This window comes from Pyricularia grisea (assembly GCF_004355905.1).
Source record: "Pyricularia grisea strain NI907 chromosome Unknown Pyricularia_grisea_NI907_Scaffold_8, whole genome shotgun sequence".
Lineage (NCBI taxonomy): Eukaryota > Fungi > Ascomycota > Sordariomycetes > Magnaporthales > Pyriculariaceae > Pyricularia > Pyricularia grisea.
Genome location: NW_022156721.1, coordinates 310714 through 327007, shown reverse-complemented (window position 1 = coordinate 327007; position 16294 = coordinate 310714). Strand labels below are relative to the sequence as shown.

Genomic DNA, 16294 nt, shown 5'->3' with positions numbered 1-16294 from the left:
ATCCTTTTTTCCCCACATAGGCACCACTTCCAATGCCTACACTACATGACATGCCATGCGAGTTGCCGGCTCGCATCTTTCAGCACCTGAACCGCCCCAGCGATCCCGTGGCCTGTCTGCTCGTCTGCCGCCGCTTGTCGCAAGGGTATAAAACATACCTAAAACTCATCGTCCGCAGAGTAATCTAGCAGCAAATCCATCCCATTCTTTTGCCGTATACGCCGTAGCCGTCACCGGCTGGACCGCGTTCGAGCGCATGCCACCGCGACTTCAGGCTGACTCTACCCGGGAGAGCCTCCGGCGGCAGAGAACAGCCAAGCCGCGGGACTGTATCGTCGATGATGTGCAGTACCCAAAACATAAACATCTATGCGGCGGACCTGGTCCGCCTCGTGGAGCAGATGACTCCTCGGGTTCTGCTGCACATGAGCATCCTCCACGAGATCGTCGACGATATGGTCAGGGAGTTTTCTGGCGAGGCGTGGTCCCTGATCGTGTACGGAAAGAAGGCTCCTCGTTTGAACCTTCGCATCTCGTTGGATGAGGACCTGCGGTTTTCGCGTGTCTTTTATCGACAAACATATTTGGCTTGGATTCATTCTCGGGAAACAGAGGTTGTTTATGCCGCAAACTTGACAAAAAAGAGATTGGAGCCTTGGGAATGGGAGCAATAGCATTGTGTCGGCGTCTTTTTCTGCCCGGGTAATCCAACAAGGTGTGCAAGCCAGACAATTTAAGTAATAGGTCTTAAACTCCTTTTTTGGCATGGAGACTAACTTCGTCTCGAGCGTGCTGGAATAGCCAACCAGGCCTACTTTCGCTTGAAAAGTCATAGTAGACTGGTGAACGCGGGGAATAATGCTGGGAATGCAACTTAGGAAGAAGGCCACGCAATAGAAAGTAGGTAGATGTAGGTAGAGTGTTTGCATAACAATGAGCCGCGAGATAAAGGACCCCACGGTTGTTAAATATTGGGGCACATGGGGGAAATACAAATTCTACAACGTCAAAGATAAGAAACAAACGGCATTAATAGAGCTACTCATATGTCAATCTGCATCCTTTTTCCGATTTTAGCCGTGTCTTTATGATAGAGCCTGGTGCTCTCCACGTTTCTGTCGTCTGCCCCTGCGCGGATTTTGAGGTAGTAGGGCGGCTGGTTCGACACTACGGGCATAAGAAGGTCGCGGACGTGCTCGTTGTAGACCTCAAAGTAGGACACGCGTACATTCTAGCGGATGTTCGGCGACTCCTCCTGAGCCTCCTCGATACGCTGGAACAAGTCCTCGCAGGTCCGCGGGATCAGACCCGGCTGGTCCGGAGTGCCCATTATGGTGTAACTTTTGCCCGAGCCTGTCTGTCCGTACGCAAAGATACATGTGTGGTAGCCCTTAAAGTTATGATCGAGGAACTCCTCACCGACGTGGTTGACTTTTTTTCATATTTTCATATCTGTTTATTCAAAAGAAAGCTCCCTGAGGTCTTTGACTTAAATGATGTCGCCATACAATAAAATATTAATGAAAAATGACTAGAAGACTTACAGAGGTGCTAATCACTTGTGTAAAGGAGATACTTCGTAGCAAGCTAGTAGAAAACTCAGTATGAGTCCTCAAATATGAAACTATTCCCGACTCCAAAATAACGCACTACGCACCGCATTAGCTACGTCTAACGCAGGGATCGGCCTAAATCTCGTGGGGCAAAATCACTCTAATTGGTTGGTTCCGACAGCTTGTGTCCATTTCGTCTGATGGACCGCGTCGCGGGGACGTGTCTGCACACGTACCGCGCAAAGGGCAGGTGGCGGAACGAAAGCCTCCGCGTGCAGAGCTTGCTGGACGCCGGGGAGAGGTTCATCGTCGCGGGCGACGAGCTCAGCTGCGATGCTGTCGTGGATGAGACCGCTGAGCAGGTCGGTAAGGTCTGGGTTTGGGATCTTTTCACTGGTGAGGTCGTCGCAATGTTCAAGGTCCCGTGGGGTGGCCGGGTGCGGTTGCGAATGGGGTTGGGGAGGAGGCGGGCGGTCGGGCGCGATGGGAAGGAAAAGGGACGCAAGAATATTATGAGCTGTCTGGCGTGAAGGGAGGATGGCAGGGGAAACCAATTTGGCGTTAGCGGGAGCTCGCGGAATTTTATTTAATCCAGGCAGGCATATAGGGAAATGGACAGGTGAGAAATTTTTATACCTTTGCGAGCTGTTAATATACCGACATACACTTGTATAAAAAACTAGAGACGTATTAAATAACATCCACCTTTTAGCGACTTTCACCCACCCAAACCCCCACGCAAATTTGTTTAGCCCTGTATTAAACTTGGCCAAATATATTCCAAATTTCAACTTGTGCACTTTACAACGAACAACATACCGCCCTTACTAACGGCTAGCCACTGTCCTTGTACGCTGGACCGGCCGGAAATATAAAAATTTTTGTTCGCTAAATTAAATTACGGATCCAGCCTAATCCTTACCATTTTTATATTTTTAAGTATTCTCCTTTTTTTCTAATTTATGCGGTCTTTTTTTTTTTATTTGGCGAAAAGTCGGCTTGAAAAATACCTAATATAGACCCAGGCTGTGAAAATTTAAAGGTGGGGGCATTTTGAAAAAAAAAAAAAAATTAATTTCCTTCCAATTAGCTTTAAAACGTCATTAATGTGCTATATGGAGTAATAATCGGACATGCCGACGTAAAGTAAAAATAAAAAAACGGTTAAAAATATTATTTATTTACTATGCATTGTGCAATATATAATCAGGTAACTTCTTTTCCCTGCGATTTCAAAATTTTCCAAACCGCTACAGCTTTTATCTTTAACTATACAAATATATCACTATTATTTTAAATTACTTCGTTTAACATTTTTGGCTATTATATATATACCGCACAAAATATTATTGTTTCAACCAATCCAGTAATACGTTTTTTACAATGACTTTTAGGCAATTATTCGCCCTTTACGCTTTTTTCGCTCTTTTTCCAACCAACGCACTCTCCGCACATTGGTGGGAAAGTTGGAGGTTATCGTACACCCAATTACACGCTGATGCTTGCATTATTATAGCGGGCACTGATATAAAAGGTTTTAGATGGAGCGATTATAAGGTCGCCTTAACTTCGGGTAGCACTAAACTGTCCTTAAAATATAACCTTCAAGTTGAGGTTAATTTCGATGAGTATTGCCAACCACAGTTTCAAGATATTCCTCCCACACAATACCAATTCAAAATAAGGCCCATTATCTTCAATGAGGCGCTTAAAAGAAGCGATTACCCAACATTTATAAAAGAAATGAATTTAAAATGTGAGTTAATTTAATAATATAGAGATTTTAGTTAAAGTTGAGTTATTTACCATTTTTACAGACGCGTTGTTAAAGTATAACCCTCTTCAACCTGTGGACGCATTCTTGACATCATCGTTGAGGAAGCTTCTAGGTGAAGATCGTAGGGTACACCAAATTCAGAAGGTTAGCAGCAATAGTGCTGCCGTTCCGTACACTCTTGAACTGAGGGAGTTTGACTATTAGACTCACTGCGACACACAACAAACCCGGGGAGGGGGGGTTTGTGCAAGCCTGGAAACAAGACCGATGCTTCAAATGACAAGGCGGGCGTCGAGTCTGCCGCTATCAGTGGTGATCCTGCGACTACCGGCAAATCCAGGTCTAGGTCAAAGTCCAAGTCTAGGTCTAGGTCTGGCAGTGGGCGCCGGACCGGTCCACAATGCGCCGCAAAAGCATTGATTAGAAGCTGCCGGAACTATCAAGGGGCAAACAAGCTACATAGGGACTTCTGTGTATCCCAAATTTCGTTTCTACCAAAGTCCTACCAGTTCTAATTGAACCTATACACTTCCACAACAGCTTCCTTGGGGATCTCATTGAGGAAGATCCATTCATGTTCCGAGTTGTTGTATGCTCTATCCTTAATCCTGAGATCCAGATTTTTGCAGACTCGTCGCACGTTGCGGAATTCAAGTTCCCAGTCTGGAAGCATGTCAAGATCAATCGTGGAAATAGTGACGTCTCTCATCCCATCCTTGACCCTCCGCCGTGCCTCCCTTTCCGCGGCGCAGCGCTTGCTGTAGGTGGAAATGTAGGGGGTTGGTACTCGCTTTCCCCATATCAGGTGCATTTCCAGTAGATATTCATTGTCAATAGAATCAAAACTTTCAGCCCTGAATGCGGCCTTGAAAGATGTGCTCAGCCCCCTCTTTGTGCAAATGCGACCACGCGAAGTTGCATCCTCGACCCGGTGGAACACTCTCGGTGCTCTTGAGCGCCTCCCCATATCTGTATCGCCAAGCGACAGTAGTTTCTCGTAGGTCCTTCCAGGGTAGCGTGTTAGAAGCCTCTCTATGGACAGGTAAGGTATAACTGATAAAGCGTTGGGGAAGAAGGAAAGGGAGAAGAAGGGGAGCCCCCTCGCATGCCGCCGTCACGAAGATATAGGAAAACTGCACTGGTTCTCTTGCTATTTTTCCTGATCCACAACTTTCCATCATCTTCCAATATGGCGACACAACAGCTGCATTCCTTAGCTAGTCAATATTGGTAGCCAATTGGCACCCGTTTCTTCCAATATATCTAACGAAGTTGTTGCCTCTGACTAGGTCAGGCGACCAATCACCCCCGACGGGATGCATCACGTTGTCTCCGGGTCAGTGTTGTTTGTGCGACAAGTCAGTTTATGGTCTCCAACTAGCATCCGCTACCGTGCGTCATCGCTTCCAGCAATGCCATCTGACTGCTTGTCACGTTGCAGTACCAAACTGCCCTCCTGTATGGGGTCTTCAGCCTTGTCAAGCCCATTGGCAACCGTACTTTGTTGCTTACCAGACCCTTTGACTAGGTATTTTGGTAGCCAAGGTACCTACAGTAGCAGACAAGTTTGTGCAACACTATAGCATGTTGTTCTACTATAACAAAGTCACTTCCACCGCGAATTGCTGGTCTTTTCCCGATTCTAGCAATCCCTTGTAGTGTAAAATTCTAAACATTACATAGCCGGTGCCTTTTGTTAAAATCTTCCGTGGTCCATCCTCTATCTAGCCCGCTAATTCAGTACGCATTTGTCAATATCAACATGTGGCCATGGGGCGCCCGCCTTCAGGACTCCGACAAGGTCGCCCGGGGCGTGACGATCGACTTAACGCAGCTTAATACCACGAAATACTAGGTACTAGGCCACGATTGATAAATATATTGAAATTTAATAGTTCACAAGTGGTGTTCAATGTATCAAACCAGCGAGCCTACAAAAAGTATCACGCTGCATTCCAGGACCTCTCCCACTCTTGCGCCGGGATGAGTTTATCCTTGACCCATATCATGTGTACCCACGGGTGATGCCAAGCTTCGCCTGGGTAGAGCGTTCATCGCGTTCCCAACGTTGGATTCTGTGGATCAAGTCCAAGAACAGAACTCTGTACTCATCTTTGAGGGGAAAGATCGATCCCAATGTGAACGAGGGTGGAGGTAATTGAACCAGACCTTTCCATTTGCTGCTTTCGTCCCAGTATTTAAGTGCCTTTTTTTGCTTTTCTGAAGGAGATGCAAGGGCGGTAAGCCGAGGAGGCCGACCATTCGAGATAAATGGCGGGCCTCGGCGACGTCGTCGTTACCGTAGTGGCTGAATGGACTTTGAGTACCAGCATCCGCCCTACCTAAATATAAGTTAGCAATTAAATAAAGCTCGATACTTAATATCAAGCCCAACTCAAAATACAGGATTGTAGAAAAGTAAACACAATTTACGTACCGTTATGCCGAGACACCACATATCTACCGCATAATCCCAGGGCATAGCAAGAATCACCTCTGGTGGCCGATAATGCTGTGGCATCAGAGGTAGATCATGCTGAGGTTTGTCGTATGTAATGCGTGCGCTGCTAAAATCACACAAAACTGGGGGATTCTCTCCATTTAAAATACGTTTGGAAACACATATTACGCGGCTGTTATTTGCGATTTTTCTCGGTGATGGATTTAAAAGTTCGTCTTCTTCACACTGCTCAAGTATCTCGTCTGTGGGTGCCGCCGCCTTGTTCTTGAAGAGTGAAATGATCTTCTGGAAGCGAACTCTATCGTGGCCAGGGTGGTGGACCTCAGGCCTTAAAGCCCGCAAATGTTGGAAGCATTCGAGTTCAGAGTTGCCATCGACTTGGTCTTGCACAATGTGCACTTTCAGCACGACAAATCGATGCTCACTGGTCGAGGTTAATAATGCAAAAATGGTAAAATAGAAGCGGATCATGGTCCGTCATCGTCTCCTCTTCAAGATCTGCAGATGGGTCCAACTCTTCAACCCCTGCTCGCGGAAATTCCCGTTGCTTCAAAGGAAACACTGCCTCGACGCTGAGTTGGAAGGGGCCATCGTCGCGGCGAACCGGATGGGTAAGGTTGACCAACGAAGGTTGGGGCATGTGGCACGACGGTTAATTGAAGGTAGAAAACAAATGCGACGTCGGGTGGTCACAAAAAAAGTCGCGACAGCAGCATTTTGAGAATCCTCGTTGAATTAAACAGTCGATGAGGATGGATGGAATACGAGACGATACAAAAGCCAGGGCTACTTTATCTAGCACCCACGATTCAATATTGGGCATCCTTTTCGCCTATACGCAAGTGCTGTTCTTTCACATCTGCGCGTCGCGATTTTCTTGTTTACGTTTATCCTAGATAACCCGAATCCCCAACAGCTAAGACCTAATCCCTAATCCTAACGCCCGATCCTAACCATGGCGTGGTGTTAGTTGTGGTGTTGATAATGGTGTTGCTGGTATTAGTGATGGTAGCGGTACCCTAGTGTACTTGTATACTGTGAATGGCGCTCAATATTGACTGAATCGTGAGTGCCGCATGACATGGCTCCTTTCAAATGTCAGCATCGCCCGGCGTTATAACTGCCGTGCGGCACCTCAAGCTTGCTAGTAAATCCAACGAGCGTATTAACACGGCAACGATGACGTTGCATTGCCCGGCATATGTAGAAACTATGCCGTAGACGAGCATGGCTCCTGGGCCCGTATCGGCTTTAATTCCCCATTCAAGGTTGTTCCTGAACTCAACTCGCATCGTAATTAACGGTACCGAAAGCTTATTTTTTTTTCGCAAGGGTCGGAGTAGGTATTTGAATGAAGGAGGGGGAACTTTAGCAATTAGTTCATGAACCATGGAATCTAGTTCCTAGCAACTCTGCATCCTCTGGCAAAATGTTCTTCACCAAGATTTCGGTTGCTGCATTGGCGACAGTAGGAGCTGCTGCACAGGCCGCTAGTTCTGCCGTTGACGCGGACGTTGTTGTCGTTGGTGGGGGCAGCTCGGGGGCCTACGCAGCTGTTCGGTTAACTCAAGACTTTGGCAAGAAAGTCATAGTCGTCGAAAGGGCCAGCGTTCTTGTACGTACCGTTCCATCAGACGGCAAATACGGATAACCTTTGCTGTGGTAGACACAATTGCTCACATGGAATTTTCACTATTTTGCAGGGTGGCCACGCCAACACATGGTACGATCCAGTGACCAAAAAGCCCTTTGGCTACGGAATTGATGTCTTTGACAACATTACCGCCTCCGTCAATTATTTTGCTCGCTTCAATATATCGATAAAGGCACCAACATACGACAGTTCTGCATCAATCTCGGCGGATTTCACAGATGGAGCCTTGGTCGACTACACGGCTCCCGCATCCGCCGCAGCCGACGCCGCGTTTAGCAAGTGGCGCGAACAGTGGAAACGGTTCGAGCCTCTCCTGCTCCCCATAGGCACCGAATTCCCTACGGGTGATGACATACCCGCCGACTTGCTTCTGCCTTGGAAGGATTTCGCGCGCAAGTACGACCTCGTAGCTTTTACCCCAAAGATATGGACCGTCATGGGCCTGGATGTCAACACGGCCCTGGTCATCGATGTCTGGAAGGCCTATTACCCTGCTGATGGGGGCTTTGTTGCTGCCTCGGGCGACAACCGGGAGATCTATTTCAAGATCCAGGACTTTCTGGGCGACAGTGTCATGTACGAGTCCGAGGTCGTCTCCAGCACCCGATCCGACACCGGAGTACAACTTGTCGTCAAGCACAAGAACGGAAGCACCTCCACCGTCAACGCCAAGAGGCTTTTGGTCACCATCGGGCCGGAGACGATGGACAAGACCGTCTTTGACTTGGATGACAATGAGACGGCGGTCCTGCACTCGACCTGGGGCAACCGTTACTACACTGGCATCGTCTCCCACCCGTCCCTGCCGGCCATGGTCGTCACCAACACCGACCCCCATGCCGCGGGAGGAAACTTCCTGGCCTACCCTACCACGCCGTACCTGGCAAACTTTTACTACAGGGCCAACTCATCGTTCGGTCCCGTCTTCCGATCGCTGGTGATCGCACAAAATGAGACCGGTTTCCAAGACGCGCAGAATATCGTGCGCGGTTCCTTGCAGAGGCTCATGGACGCCGGAACAGTACCCAAGGGAGATGCGAACCAGTTGAAGTTTGAAGCGTTTGAAGAGCATGGCTTTTTGTACAGACGCTGGACTCCTGAGCAGCTTCGTGCTGGTATTATAAACCAGGCGAACAAGCTGCAGGGTCTCCGGTCTACTTGGTATACGGGGGCTTACTGGATGAATAACAATGCCGCAATGCTTTGGAACGCTACCGACACCATTCTGCCGAAGATGCTGAAGGGGATCTGAGTGTACCTATACATGCGGGGTAGGTAGCTTTTGTTATCTGATGCCAGAGAGCACAATGCAGCAGTTGCATCAAGCTTTAGTTTAATATTTGATAGTAAATGTCAATTGTATCTGTGTCTGTGAACATACCTATCACTCTTTCTAATGCTCTGGTTGATCATGTCCCAAAGTGATCGCAAATCAATAGTTGCAGATGGAAGGAGCTGTTCTCCACTGTGCGCAACACCCGTGCCATAACACGTCCACTGTTTTCCATACACGCACGCTAACCACCCTGTAGGGAACCTTAATAACCAGGCACCAGATCTTAACCAGCCACCCTAATTTGTGATTGGTGAATTCCAGAAAAGGTTTGCAGCTGGCGGAGCCCGCCTAAAATGTGGCCTATTTAAAGACCTCTTGTGCCCAGCCCAAAGCTTCGAGCCCTTCTTGATCTCTTTCCTTCTTCATACTTACCTTGTTGGCCGAGTTCCGTGATCAAGAAGACGGAGCCGGAGAACGGGAGACCTGCATTGCACACCGTGGCGTCGACCGTTCTGGTTTGTCCTTCGGGGCCAACCCTGGCGCAATTTTTGATAACCCACCTCTTTTCATTGTGTGCGCCGCCTTGCGTGGTGCCATGAAGAAGATGAGCCCCTTTGTTTTTGGTTATTGACAACAGAGTATAGTAGCTTGCTGAGCACGTGTTGATTGGTGGTTTTTTACTAGCTTCATTTGTAGCGATTTGTTGGTACGAGGATGGAAAGTGCTTGCAGGCGTGGCCTGTATTCAATCTGGCTTTGACATCAATGGAAACAAAGTAGGCGACGTGGCTCTACTGTGTTGGTACTTAGGAAGTTTGAATTATACCTAATCGCACTATGACGAGTCGTAATTGCCTTGCATGCTCCTGTTGGTATGACACACTCAATTGACTTGCGCGTCCGCTGTCGTGCTTGTCTGGTCGGAATTGGGCCCCGCGATAGTGTGCGATTATTTGGCTCTGGTTGATTCTACCTCTTTACCCCTCCAGAAGCTGGTAAAGTAAGCTTTGAGGAATACCTTGTATCGGACGCTCCATCTCCCATAAAATCCATGGCACTTTGTTGTTCAAACTGGTTTGCTTCTCAGTGCAAACAAGTTCCAATCATGGCGGCAGAAGACATCACAAGCCTGCTGGAATATATGAACAGAACCAGCCTGCTGGAATACACGAACAGCACCAAACTTGGCGGTGACAGTGACGACAACCTTCCTCAAGATGGCAAGATTTCTCAAGATGTCAAAACACAGCGCACCCAGGGCCTCAGGACAGTTCTCGCCCGCGCACAAGAGCTCCGGCAACCAGAATCGCTGGATGATTTACTAGCCATCACACAAAAGCTAGCAACGGGCAGCCGTGACGGTCAGTTTCTTCCAGTGACGTGGACCTAAATTGAAACGGTGAGCTGCATGTTTTCAGGCAACACAGCTGACATACACTGGAACCAAAAAAAAACCCCTAGCTTCATGGAGACTCCCAATCGGTGATTCTGGCATTTTGGATTTTTGCCTAGATTTGCTTGCCGAACCAGAAACAAATCAATCACTCAAGATCCAGGCACTTCGTCTCGTGGGCAACTCGTGCGCGGATACAGGTAGGCGTTTGCTACTGGACCTGCTGTGGTCCGTTTGACCACTTGAGCGTATCCAATCATGTTTGTGCTTTTATCTGACCTGCGACCTTTGCCCGCCTAGACGAAAACAGAGCACGGGTTGTCGATGGGGCATATTTCCTACCGATAATCAAGCTTCTCATCGAGGACGAACTTGTTCCGTTTGTGATTCCTTCGTTGCACAATATTTGTATAGAATATGGTTTGTTAATTTCCTACATTTGACACTTGATAAACCCCAGCACTCAGCTAATGACATGAATACACCATATAGAGCCTGCCTATTCAAAAGCGGCAGAAGCAGGCCTCTCAAAGGCACTCGCAGAATGGCTTCAGAGTCAACGGGTGGCAAAGGCACCACACCTCGTGGGCATTGCAGCAAAGACCATCGGCCTTCTTGCATCTACGGAACATGAAAAGGCCTCCAAGGACACATTCATCCCCATCACCCTCCTGAAATGCGCTTCATCTCCACCATCCTGGCCAGCAGCAAATGCATCACTCGACATTGAGGATTTTGTCAGCCTGGTTTCCACAGCCACCGCCTATCTGACCCCAGACCGGATCGTCATGGCATCCACATCATCCTCCGACTCGCTTGCCATCTACAAAGGCCTGGAGACAGCATGTACACGCTTTTCATTCGCAGACGCGGACGAAGATGATCTTGATGACGCCAACCATCTTATTAACATGCGCAAGGCTCTGGTTGGTATCGTTGCCGATCTTTCCTCCCAACCAAACTGGACAGAGTCTTTCTCAACATCATCAGACGGCAATCCAACCAAGTGGCTGGCCGATCACGGCATCACGACCGACTGGCTCTCCAGGCACCACTCCCCACTTCAAGAAGCGGCATGTCTGACGTTTGGAAACCTTGCATGCGACGATGCCAAAACGTCGTGGCTCGTCCAAACCCTGGGCATTCACAAGCCGCTGATATCCCTCCTTGCCAATGAGTACCCCTACACGCCGGGGCCTGACGACGCCGCTCCAGGTGCGGTGCTGCATTCCGCGATCGGGCTGCTCAAGAACCTCGCAATCCCCTTGGGGAACCGCCCGGTTCTCGGCGAGCACCTTCTGAGCACCGTCAGCAGAGTGACCGGCGACACCGAAGAAACCTCAGCCACGGGCGTGCTCCCGTTCCTCTGGGCGCACAAGGACACTCAGCCGCAGACCCAGCTCGCCACTATATCACTCTGCCGGTTGCTCTTGACAGGGACGCCCTCCAACGCCCGCCTTTTCTGCGAGCCCCTGCCCGCCAACACGACCTCGGACGAGAACACTCCGCAGCAGCCGAGGACCCAACTTCACGCACTCATCCAAGTCTTCACCACGGCCCCGACAGAACCCACCAAGACCGAAGCATCACGAGCCGCCCTCGCTCTCTGCAGAGTCCTGCACGGCAGCGGCGGGCCAGAATCCACAATCCTGACCTCCCCCGCCTGGCAGGATCCTACCACCGGGCCGCTCGCAAACTTCCTCGCCCGCCACGACGGCATCCACAACCTGCTCGCCTTCCTGCTGACCCAGACCCGCTTCCCCGCGCTCCGCAGCGAGGCGTGGTTCGTGCTGGCGCTGATGACCCGCCACGGCTCGGACGGCGCTTCGCTCGTCGCCCGCACCCTTACGAGCAGCGACGAGGCCTTGGCTGCGCTCGAGCGCGCCGTGAGCCTTGGCCAGGGTCAGGCCGCAGAGGAGGCTGCTAGGAAGACGGAGGAGGACAAGAAGAAGCAGGTCGCAACCGTGGATGGCATTGAAGGGCTGGGTTTGGAGCCGAAACAAGCGGACCCGAGACGGGCGGCACAGATGGCCAAGATTGACCGGGAGAACGTACTGGTGTTGTTGGTGCAGCTGCTCAAGACTCAGGCCGCGCTCGAGGTTCTGTCCGAGGAGCACAAGACTAAACTTCAACAGCTTATGCAGACCGGTGGTGAGATGGTGCTTGGTGAGCGGGAGCAGCCAACAGCAAACGCTTAGCGACAGGCAATTAGACAAAACATTCACACATTTGAGGCGTCACTGATTAAAAGTCAATGTTCACATCACCATTATGCCATCCGTGACCACAAGGCATCAAGTAGAAAGTGCTTTGCCTTCCCATTCATTCCGTATTCATTATCAGAATACATCTAGCAGACCCGCGATGCAGTGAAGTTTCTGAAACCATGCCCTGTGTTGCTCCGTGAAATAAACGGCCCAAAGAAACCACCACACCATGTTCTCCTAATTTTATTTTCCCTGGAGCAGACCGCGAGAAAGCAGAACCAACCGAGACTACCTTTAGTGTGATGTGCCTGTGACGAGCAGAGAACCATAACCACGTCTCGTTCGTTGCACCCCACACGCCCAAGAAACATGACAGAAAGATGAAAAAAGCTCCGAAAAAAGACAAAAGGCGGCGACAAGGATAGAAAGACGTTTCTTTTTCATAGATGATGGTATCTTGTCTATTTCTTGGCCTTCTCCTCGTCGGCCTTCTCCCTCACACGCTTCTCCCGCTTGCCCTCGTGGCGGGCGTTGGCCCTGGCCTCGCGCAGTTGGCGGTAGGCGCTCTTGTCCGACTTGGGGATGTCCGACTTGCTGATCTCGGTGACACCAACAGGGGGGACGATGGGGACGACGGCGGAGATCTTGTGGGCGGTCTTGTCGGCAACCTCGGGCTTCTTGCCCTTCTTGGGCATGACAACGAGCTTGGCCTTGTAGGCCTTGAGGCGCTCGACGTTGCGGGCGAGCGACTCCTCGGAAAGGTTACGGCGGCGGCCATCGACTGAGATACCGATGGTGCGGGCCTGGAGCTTGTGCAGACCAGCAGCCTGTAAAAGACGTATTGTTAGATCTATGTGCTTCGCCTAGGATAATTTCCCGCCTGCTAGCCATCAAGGCTTCGGCAAGACCGCCAGGAGTGTCGTACCTTGAGCTCGTCAAGGGTGAAGCCGCGGCCGAGGCGGGCACGGCGGTTGTACTTAATGGTAGGGCATTGCACAACGGGCCTCAACAGGTCGACGGGGCGAGGAGCGACCTTAGCGGCCTTTGCGCGGCGTGCGATTCTTCGCGATGCCTTCTTGCCGGGCTAATCCACCAAAAAAATTTGAACGTCAGCGGTTGTTCGAGATCAGGCCCATGAGCAAAATTTTCCTTTCCACGGCTCCAGTTGCTTTGGCCTTGAGAAATCATATTTCCCTCCAATTCCAAGATTCGTCGTATCGTACCTGGTCGAAGTGGCACCGGACGCGGCGCTGCCAATCCTTGCGGAAGTCTGTATGTCGTCGTCAGTCTTAATTCGTGCCCTTGGTATATTGCCTTTCCATTCGAATTTCGTCGTCGCTTGCGGGAGTGGGACATAGTCTACTAACGGTTGTGGGGGATCTGGTTGTTATGCTTGATCGCCTATTTCGTTGGAAAGTCGTGCATAGTCAGTATATCTGTGATCTGACAGAAATTCATTCGTTTCAATGGAGAAGGCCATACCATTGTGAAGAATCCGCGACGGCAAGCTGTGGGTTAGTAGTGGTGCTGATTCTCAACGACGGCGACGTGCTCCTCCGAGATCGAATTGATGGATGTCTAGCGACCCGGCAAAAAGTTGCAGAGGGCTACAAAACCCTACAGGAAGTGGAGACGAGCTGATTGGCGGGCTTGGTGGGGTTGTGCAGGGCAGAGTTTTTGAGTGCCTTAATTGTCAGGCTGCAGAATAAAGTTTTCTTGTGTGAATATGTGGGAAGGTTTAATCACGTGCGGCAGCCACTTTCATGCAATCCAGACAGCCAGTTGGGAGCAGCTGTTGGGTTTTAACAGAACCCAGCCGTTGGATCCAAGTCCAAACCTTTTTGGTACTCAAATCGCTGATCTGCTGGAGGTTCATCGCGTGTGGAGACAGGTCTTGTCTCTTCGACGAGGCTTCACATACAATCAACTCTGCTCTTCCAGTGCAATTGGGAGGTAAAGTGATATATCGCGACTACTGACTACATTGGATTCAAACCTGTCAATTACGTATAGAAAAGACTTCCTGCAGTGTATTGTTTCGTTGGGTCCTGGAACCACTGTAGAAAGTCATTTAAACCTTGTAGTCCACGATTAAACTCATCATTCGCCTTCAAATCAAATTGACTACTCTATTTGATTCTGGTTGCATAAAGAGAGAAGCACTTTAGCAATCAACATTCGTAAACGCAACGATCCAATCCACTCCCGAGTCCAAACCAAGTGCCTAGGTAGGTAGAGCCGATCTTGTAGTGGCCCGTGCACCAATCGCTGCTAGCTCCTAGGAAGCTCCGCAGAAATCTCCTGACGCCAGACATCGAGCTTTTTTCTTCGAGCCAAGCTACCTCAGACAAAATCGACGACGACAGCGATTGTCTTGGTCCAGACTGCGACTCTTCTTCACCTGCTTGCCCGTTATAATCTCCGATACCAATTTTTGATTGACAAAATCTTCTTTTTTTTTAATTCTTCCTTATCTCTTTCCCATTCTCGGGCTTCCATTCTCCTACAATCCTTTTGATCCCTTATACTTAACCAAAAAAAAAAGATCTACCATAAAAAATGGCCTCGTCATCAGGGGCCAGGACGCCCCGGAGCGTCTCGGACGCGACCCGCTTCACGCCGACCACACCACACGCCGCATCCAAGGCAGCCGAGTCGTCACGGTTCCAACCTCCATCATCAGCCAACGCGGCCGCCCGCCCCGTTTCGTCCAAGTTCAAAGACCCAAGGAGACCGCCGCCCCAGTCACAGCAGCCTCCCGGCGGAGGCGGCATGCCCACACCCGGCGCTCACATAAACGAAACGCCCGAGCAGCGCGTCGCTCGCCTGCGCGCCCAGCACCTGGCGGCTCGCAACGCCGAGCTGACCTTCCTCGACAAGTTTGTCGACAGGAGCCGGCCGATCCTGGACCGGGTGCACCGGTTCACCGTGCTGGGTCTGATTGGTTTTACAGGTATGGCAAACAAACAACTCCATATCTTTATATGGAGAGGGGAAGTGGCTCGAGGAACTTTTTTCCACTGACACTAGATATAATCCCAGCAATCGCAACTGTCGTGACGGCCTACGCCGCTTTCGACATGATGGTGTACAACCGCAAGCGCAAGAGCGAGTTCATAGCCGCCCAAAAGGAGATGGAGGAGTCGTCTCTCCAGGCTGCCCGTCTGGCCTACATGCGTGGCGACGCGACGGCCGAGCAGGTCGCCCTGGTCGAGGAGGCCAAGGCCAAGGGCATCGACACATCCTTCTTCAGCAACACCTCCACAACGACAGCGGCCAAGCCGCCAGCAGCACCGGCAGCGCAACCCGAAACACCCTCGATCGACATGAACCAAACTGGTTGGCAGGTGGTCAAGGGATTATTGTTTGGCGGGCTGAAGACGCAAGATGACGTCGTGGCAGGGAAGCCTAGGGCTGCTGGAAGTGAGGCCGTGGCGGCCGCGGGCGGTATCGTCAAGACGGTCGAGGAGAAGGCCAAGGCTGCGTTTGAAAAGGAAAAGGAGAACCAGGCCAGCGGCGGCATGCTAGACAAGATAGGAACTGTTGCAGCCGCATCTCAACCCGAAAGGACGGCCAGCAGTATCCGCATGAGCAAGCCTAACAGCAGCAGCAGTCCTGCAGGGGAGGCTGCGCCTGCGACAGAGGCGAGCGCAGCACCCCCGAAGAAGGGTTGGTTTTGGTAGGCGCAATGGCACCATCAAGCTGGAAGGCTATAGCTGTACTTGGAGATCCCTCAGACACATGCTGTCGGGGTCAACAGGAGGCTCTGTAAAATCTGTAGACGAGCATGGTAGGACAGAGGGGAGGCGAAAGCCAACAAAAGGCATGTACTCTTAGTTGTAGAAATGGGTATCACATGTGCATTACGAAGGCGTCGGGGATTTAGTTTATTTCAATAGAAAGTCAACATCTCCAACATGGATGCACCTGCATCATGGGCATGACATCAGTGATTGAGTTACCTAACCTTGAGT

At 50.5% G+C, this 16294-nt stretch overlaps 10 protein-coding genes across 10 annotated transcripts; 5 read left to right on the top strand and 5 right to left on the bottom strand.

The window, feature by feature from the left end:
* Positions 1 to 55: 55 nt before the first annotated feature.
* PgNI_11978 (uncharacterized protein) lies at positions 56 to 674 on the top strand (the record flags this gene model as incomplete). The annotated part of the gene is made up of 2 exons (XM_031131936.1): positions 56 to 145; positions 228 to 674. 2 exons carry the CDS (start codon positions 56 to 58, stop codon positions 672 to 674), a joined length of 537 nt encoding a protein of 178 aa, XP_030977179.1.
* A 557-nt stretch (positions 675 to 1231) lies between these two features.
* On the bottom strand, positions 1232 to 2478 carry PgNI_11976 (uncharacterized protein; the record flags this gene model as incomplete). The annotated part of the gene is made up of 4 exons (XM_031131934.1): positions 1232 to 1431; positions 1545 to 1551; positions 1790 to 2074; positions 2476 to 2478. 4 exons carry the CDS (start codon positions 2476 to 2478, stop codon positions 1232 to 1234), a joined length of 495 nt encoding a protein of 164 aa, XP_030977183.1.
* Positions 1754 to 2083, top strand: PgNI_11977 (uncharacterized protein; the record flags this gene model as incomplete). Its single annotated transcript, XM_031131935.1, has 1 exon — positions 1754 to 2083. The coding sequence occupies one exon, from the start codon at positions 1754 to 1756 to the stop codon at positions 2081 to 2083; it is 330 nt and encodes a 109-aa protein (XP_030977182.1).
* A 1363-nt stretch (positions 2479 to 3841) lies between the features above and the next one.
* Positions 3842 to 4297, bottom strand: PgNI_11975 (uncharacterized protein; the record flags this gene model as incomplete). The annotated part of the gene is made up of 1 exon (XM_031131933.1): positions 3842 to 4297. One exon carries the CDS (start codon positions 4295 to 4297, stop codon positions 3842 to 3844), a length of 456 nt encoding a protein of 151 aa, XP_030977180.1.
* A 1231-nt stretch (positions 4298 to 5528) lies between these two features.
* On the bottom strand, positions 5529 to 6320 carry PgNI_11974 (uncharacterized protein; the record flags this gene model as incomplete). Its single annotated transcript, XM_031131932.1, has 2 exons — positions 5768 to 6320; positions 5529 to 5672 (listed from the first exon to the last, which is right to left on the bottom strand). Exons 1-2 carry the CDS (start codon positions 6260 to 6262, stop codon positions 5529 to 5531), a joined length of 639 nt encoding a protein of 212 aa, XP_030977181.1. The 5' UTR covers positions 6263 to 6320.
* A 900-nt stretch (positions 6321 to 7220) lies between these two features.
* PgNI_11973 (uncharacterized protein) lies at positions 7221 to 8697 on the top strand (the record flags this gene model as incomplete). Its single annotated transcript, XM_031131931.1, has 2 exons — positions 7221 to 7406; positions 7495 to 8697. 2 exons carry the CDS (start codon positions 7221 to 7223, stop codon positions 8695 to 8697), a joined length of 1389 nt encoding a protein of 462 aa, XP_030977186.1.
* A 477-nt stretch (positions 8698 to 9174) lies between these two features.
* On the bottom strand, positions 9175 to 9318 carry PgNI_11972 (uncharacterized protein; the record flags this gene model as incomplete). The annotated part of the gene is made up of 1 exon (XM_031131930.1): positions 9175 to 9318. One exon carries the CDS (start codon positions 9316 to 9318, stop codon positions 9175 to 9177), a length of 144 nt encoding a protein of 47 aa, XP_030977187.1.
* A 347-nt stretch (positions 9319 to 9665) lies between these two features.
* On the top strand, positions 9666 to 12362 carry PgNI_11971 (uncharacterized protein). The gene is made up of 4 exons (XM_031131929.1): positions 9666 to 10081; positions 10182 to 10313; positions 10414 to 10533; positions 10606 to 12362. The coding sequence occupies exons 1-4, from the start codon at positions 9772 to 9774 to the stop codon at positions 12309 to 12311; spliced, it is 2268 nt and encodes a 755-aa protein (XP_030977184.1). The 5' UTR covers positions 9666 to 9771; the 3' UTR covers positions 12312 to 12362.
* PgNI_11970 (uncharacterized protein) lies at positions 12358 to 13901 on the bottom strand. Its single transcript, XM_031131928.1, has 5 exons — positions 13803 to 13901; positions 13688 to 13721; positions 13544 to 13590; positions 13246 to 13404; positions 12358 to 13147 (listed from the first exon to the last, which is right to left on the bottom strand). Exons 1-5 carry the CDS (start codon positions 13803 to 13805, stop codon positions 12782 to 12784), a joined length of 609 nt encoding a protein of 202 aa, XP_030977185.1. The 5' UTR covers positions 13806 to 13901; the 3' UTR covers positions 12358 to 12781.
* A 680-nt stretch (positions 13902 to 14581) lies between these two features.
* On the top strand, positions 14582 to 16238 carry PgNI_11969 (uncharacterized protein). The gene is made up of 2 exons (XM_031131927.1): positions 14582 to 15273; positions 15363 to 16238. The coding sequence occupies exons 1-2, from the start codon at positions 14880 to 14882 to the stop codon at positions 16001 to 16003; spliced, it is 1035 nt and encodes a 344-aa protein (XP_030977350.1). The 5' UTR covers positions 14582 to 14879; the 3' UTR covers positions 16004 to 16238.
* Positions 16239 to 16294: the final 56 nt, after the last annotated feature.

What these genes read in the sequence shown, in the direction of transcription:
- PgNI_11971 (XM_031131929.1), top strand. Translation starts at nt 9,772, where the DNA reads ATGGCACTTTGTTGTTCAAACTGGTTTGCTTCTCAGTGCAAACAAGTT. An exon ending in AGCAACGGGCAGCCGTGACG is followed by an intron (nt 10,082 to 10,181) that starts GTCAGTTTCTTC and finishes AAAAACCCCTAG; the next exon opens with CTTCATGGAGACTCCCAATC. An exon ending in CAATATTTGTATAGAATATG is followed by an intron (nt 10,534 to 10,605) that starts GTTTGTTAATTT and finishes TACACCATATAG; the next exon opens with AGCCTGCCTATTCAAAAGCG.
- PgNI_11970 (XM_031131928.1), bottom strand. An exon ending in CAACCAGATCCCCCACAACC is followed by an intron (nt 13,591 to 13,687) that starts GTTAGTAGACTA and finishes GACGACATACAG; the next exon opens with ACTTCCGCAAGGATTGGCAG. An exon ending in TCCGGTGCCACTTCGACCAG is followed by an intron (nt 13,405 to 13,543) that starts GTACGATACGAC and finishes TTGGTGGATTAG; the next exon opens with CCCGGCAAGAAGGCATCGCG.
- PgNI_11969 (XM_031131927.1), top strand. Translation starts at nt 14,880, where the DNA reads ATGGCCTCGTCATCAGGGGCCAGGACGCCCCGGAGCGTCTCGGACGCG. An exon ending in GGGTCTGATTGGTTTTACAG is followed by an intron (nt 15,274 to 15,362) that starts GTATGGCAAACA and finishes ATATAATCCCAG; the next exon opens with CAATCGCAACTGTCGTGACG.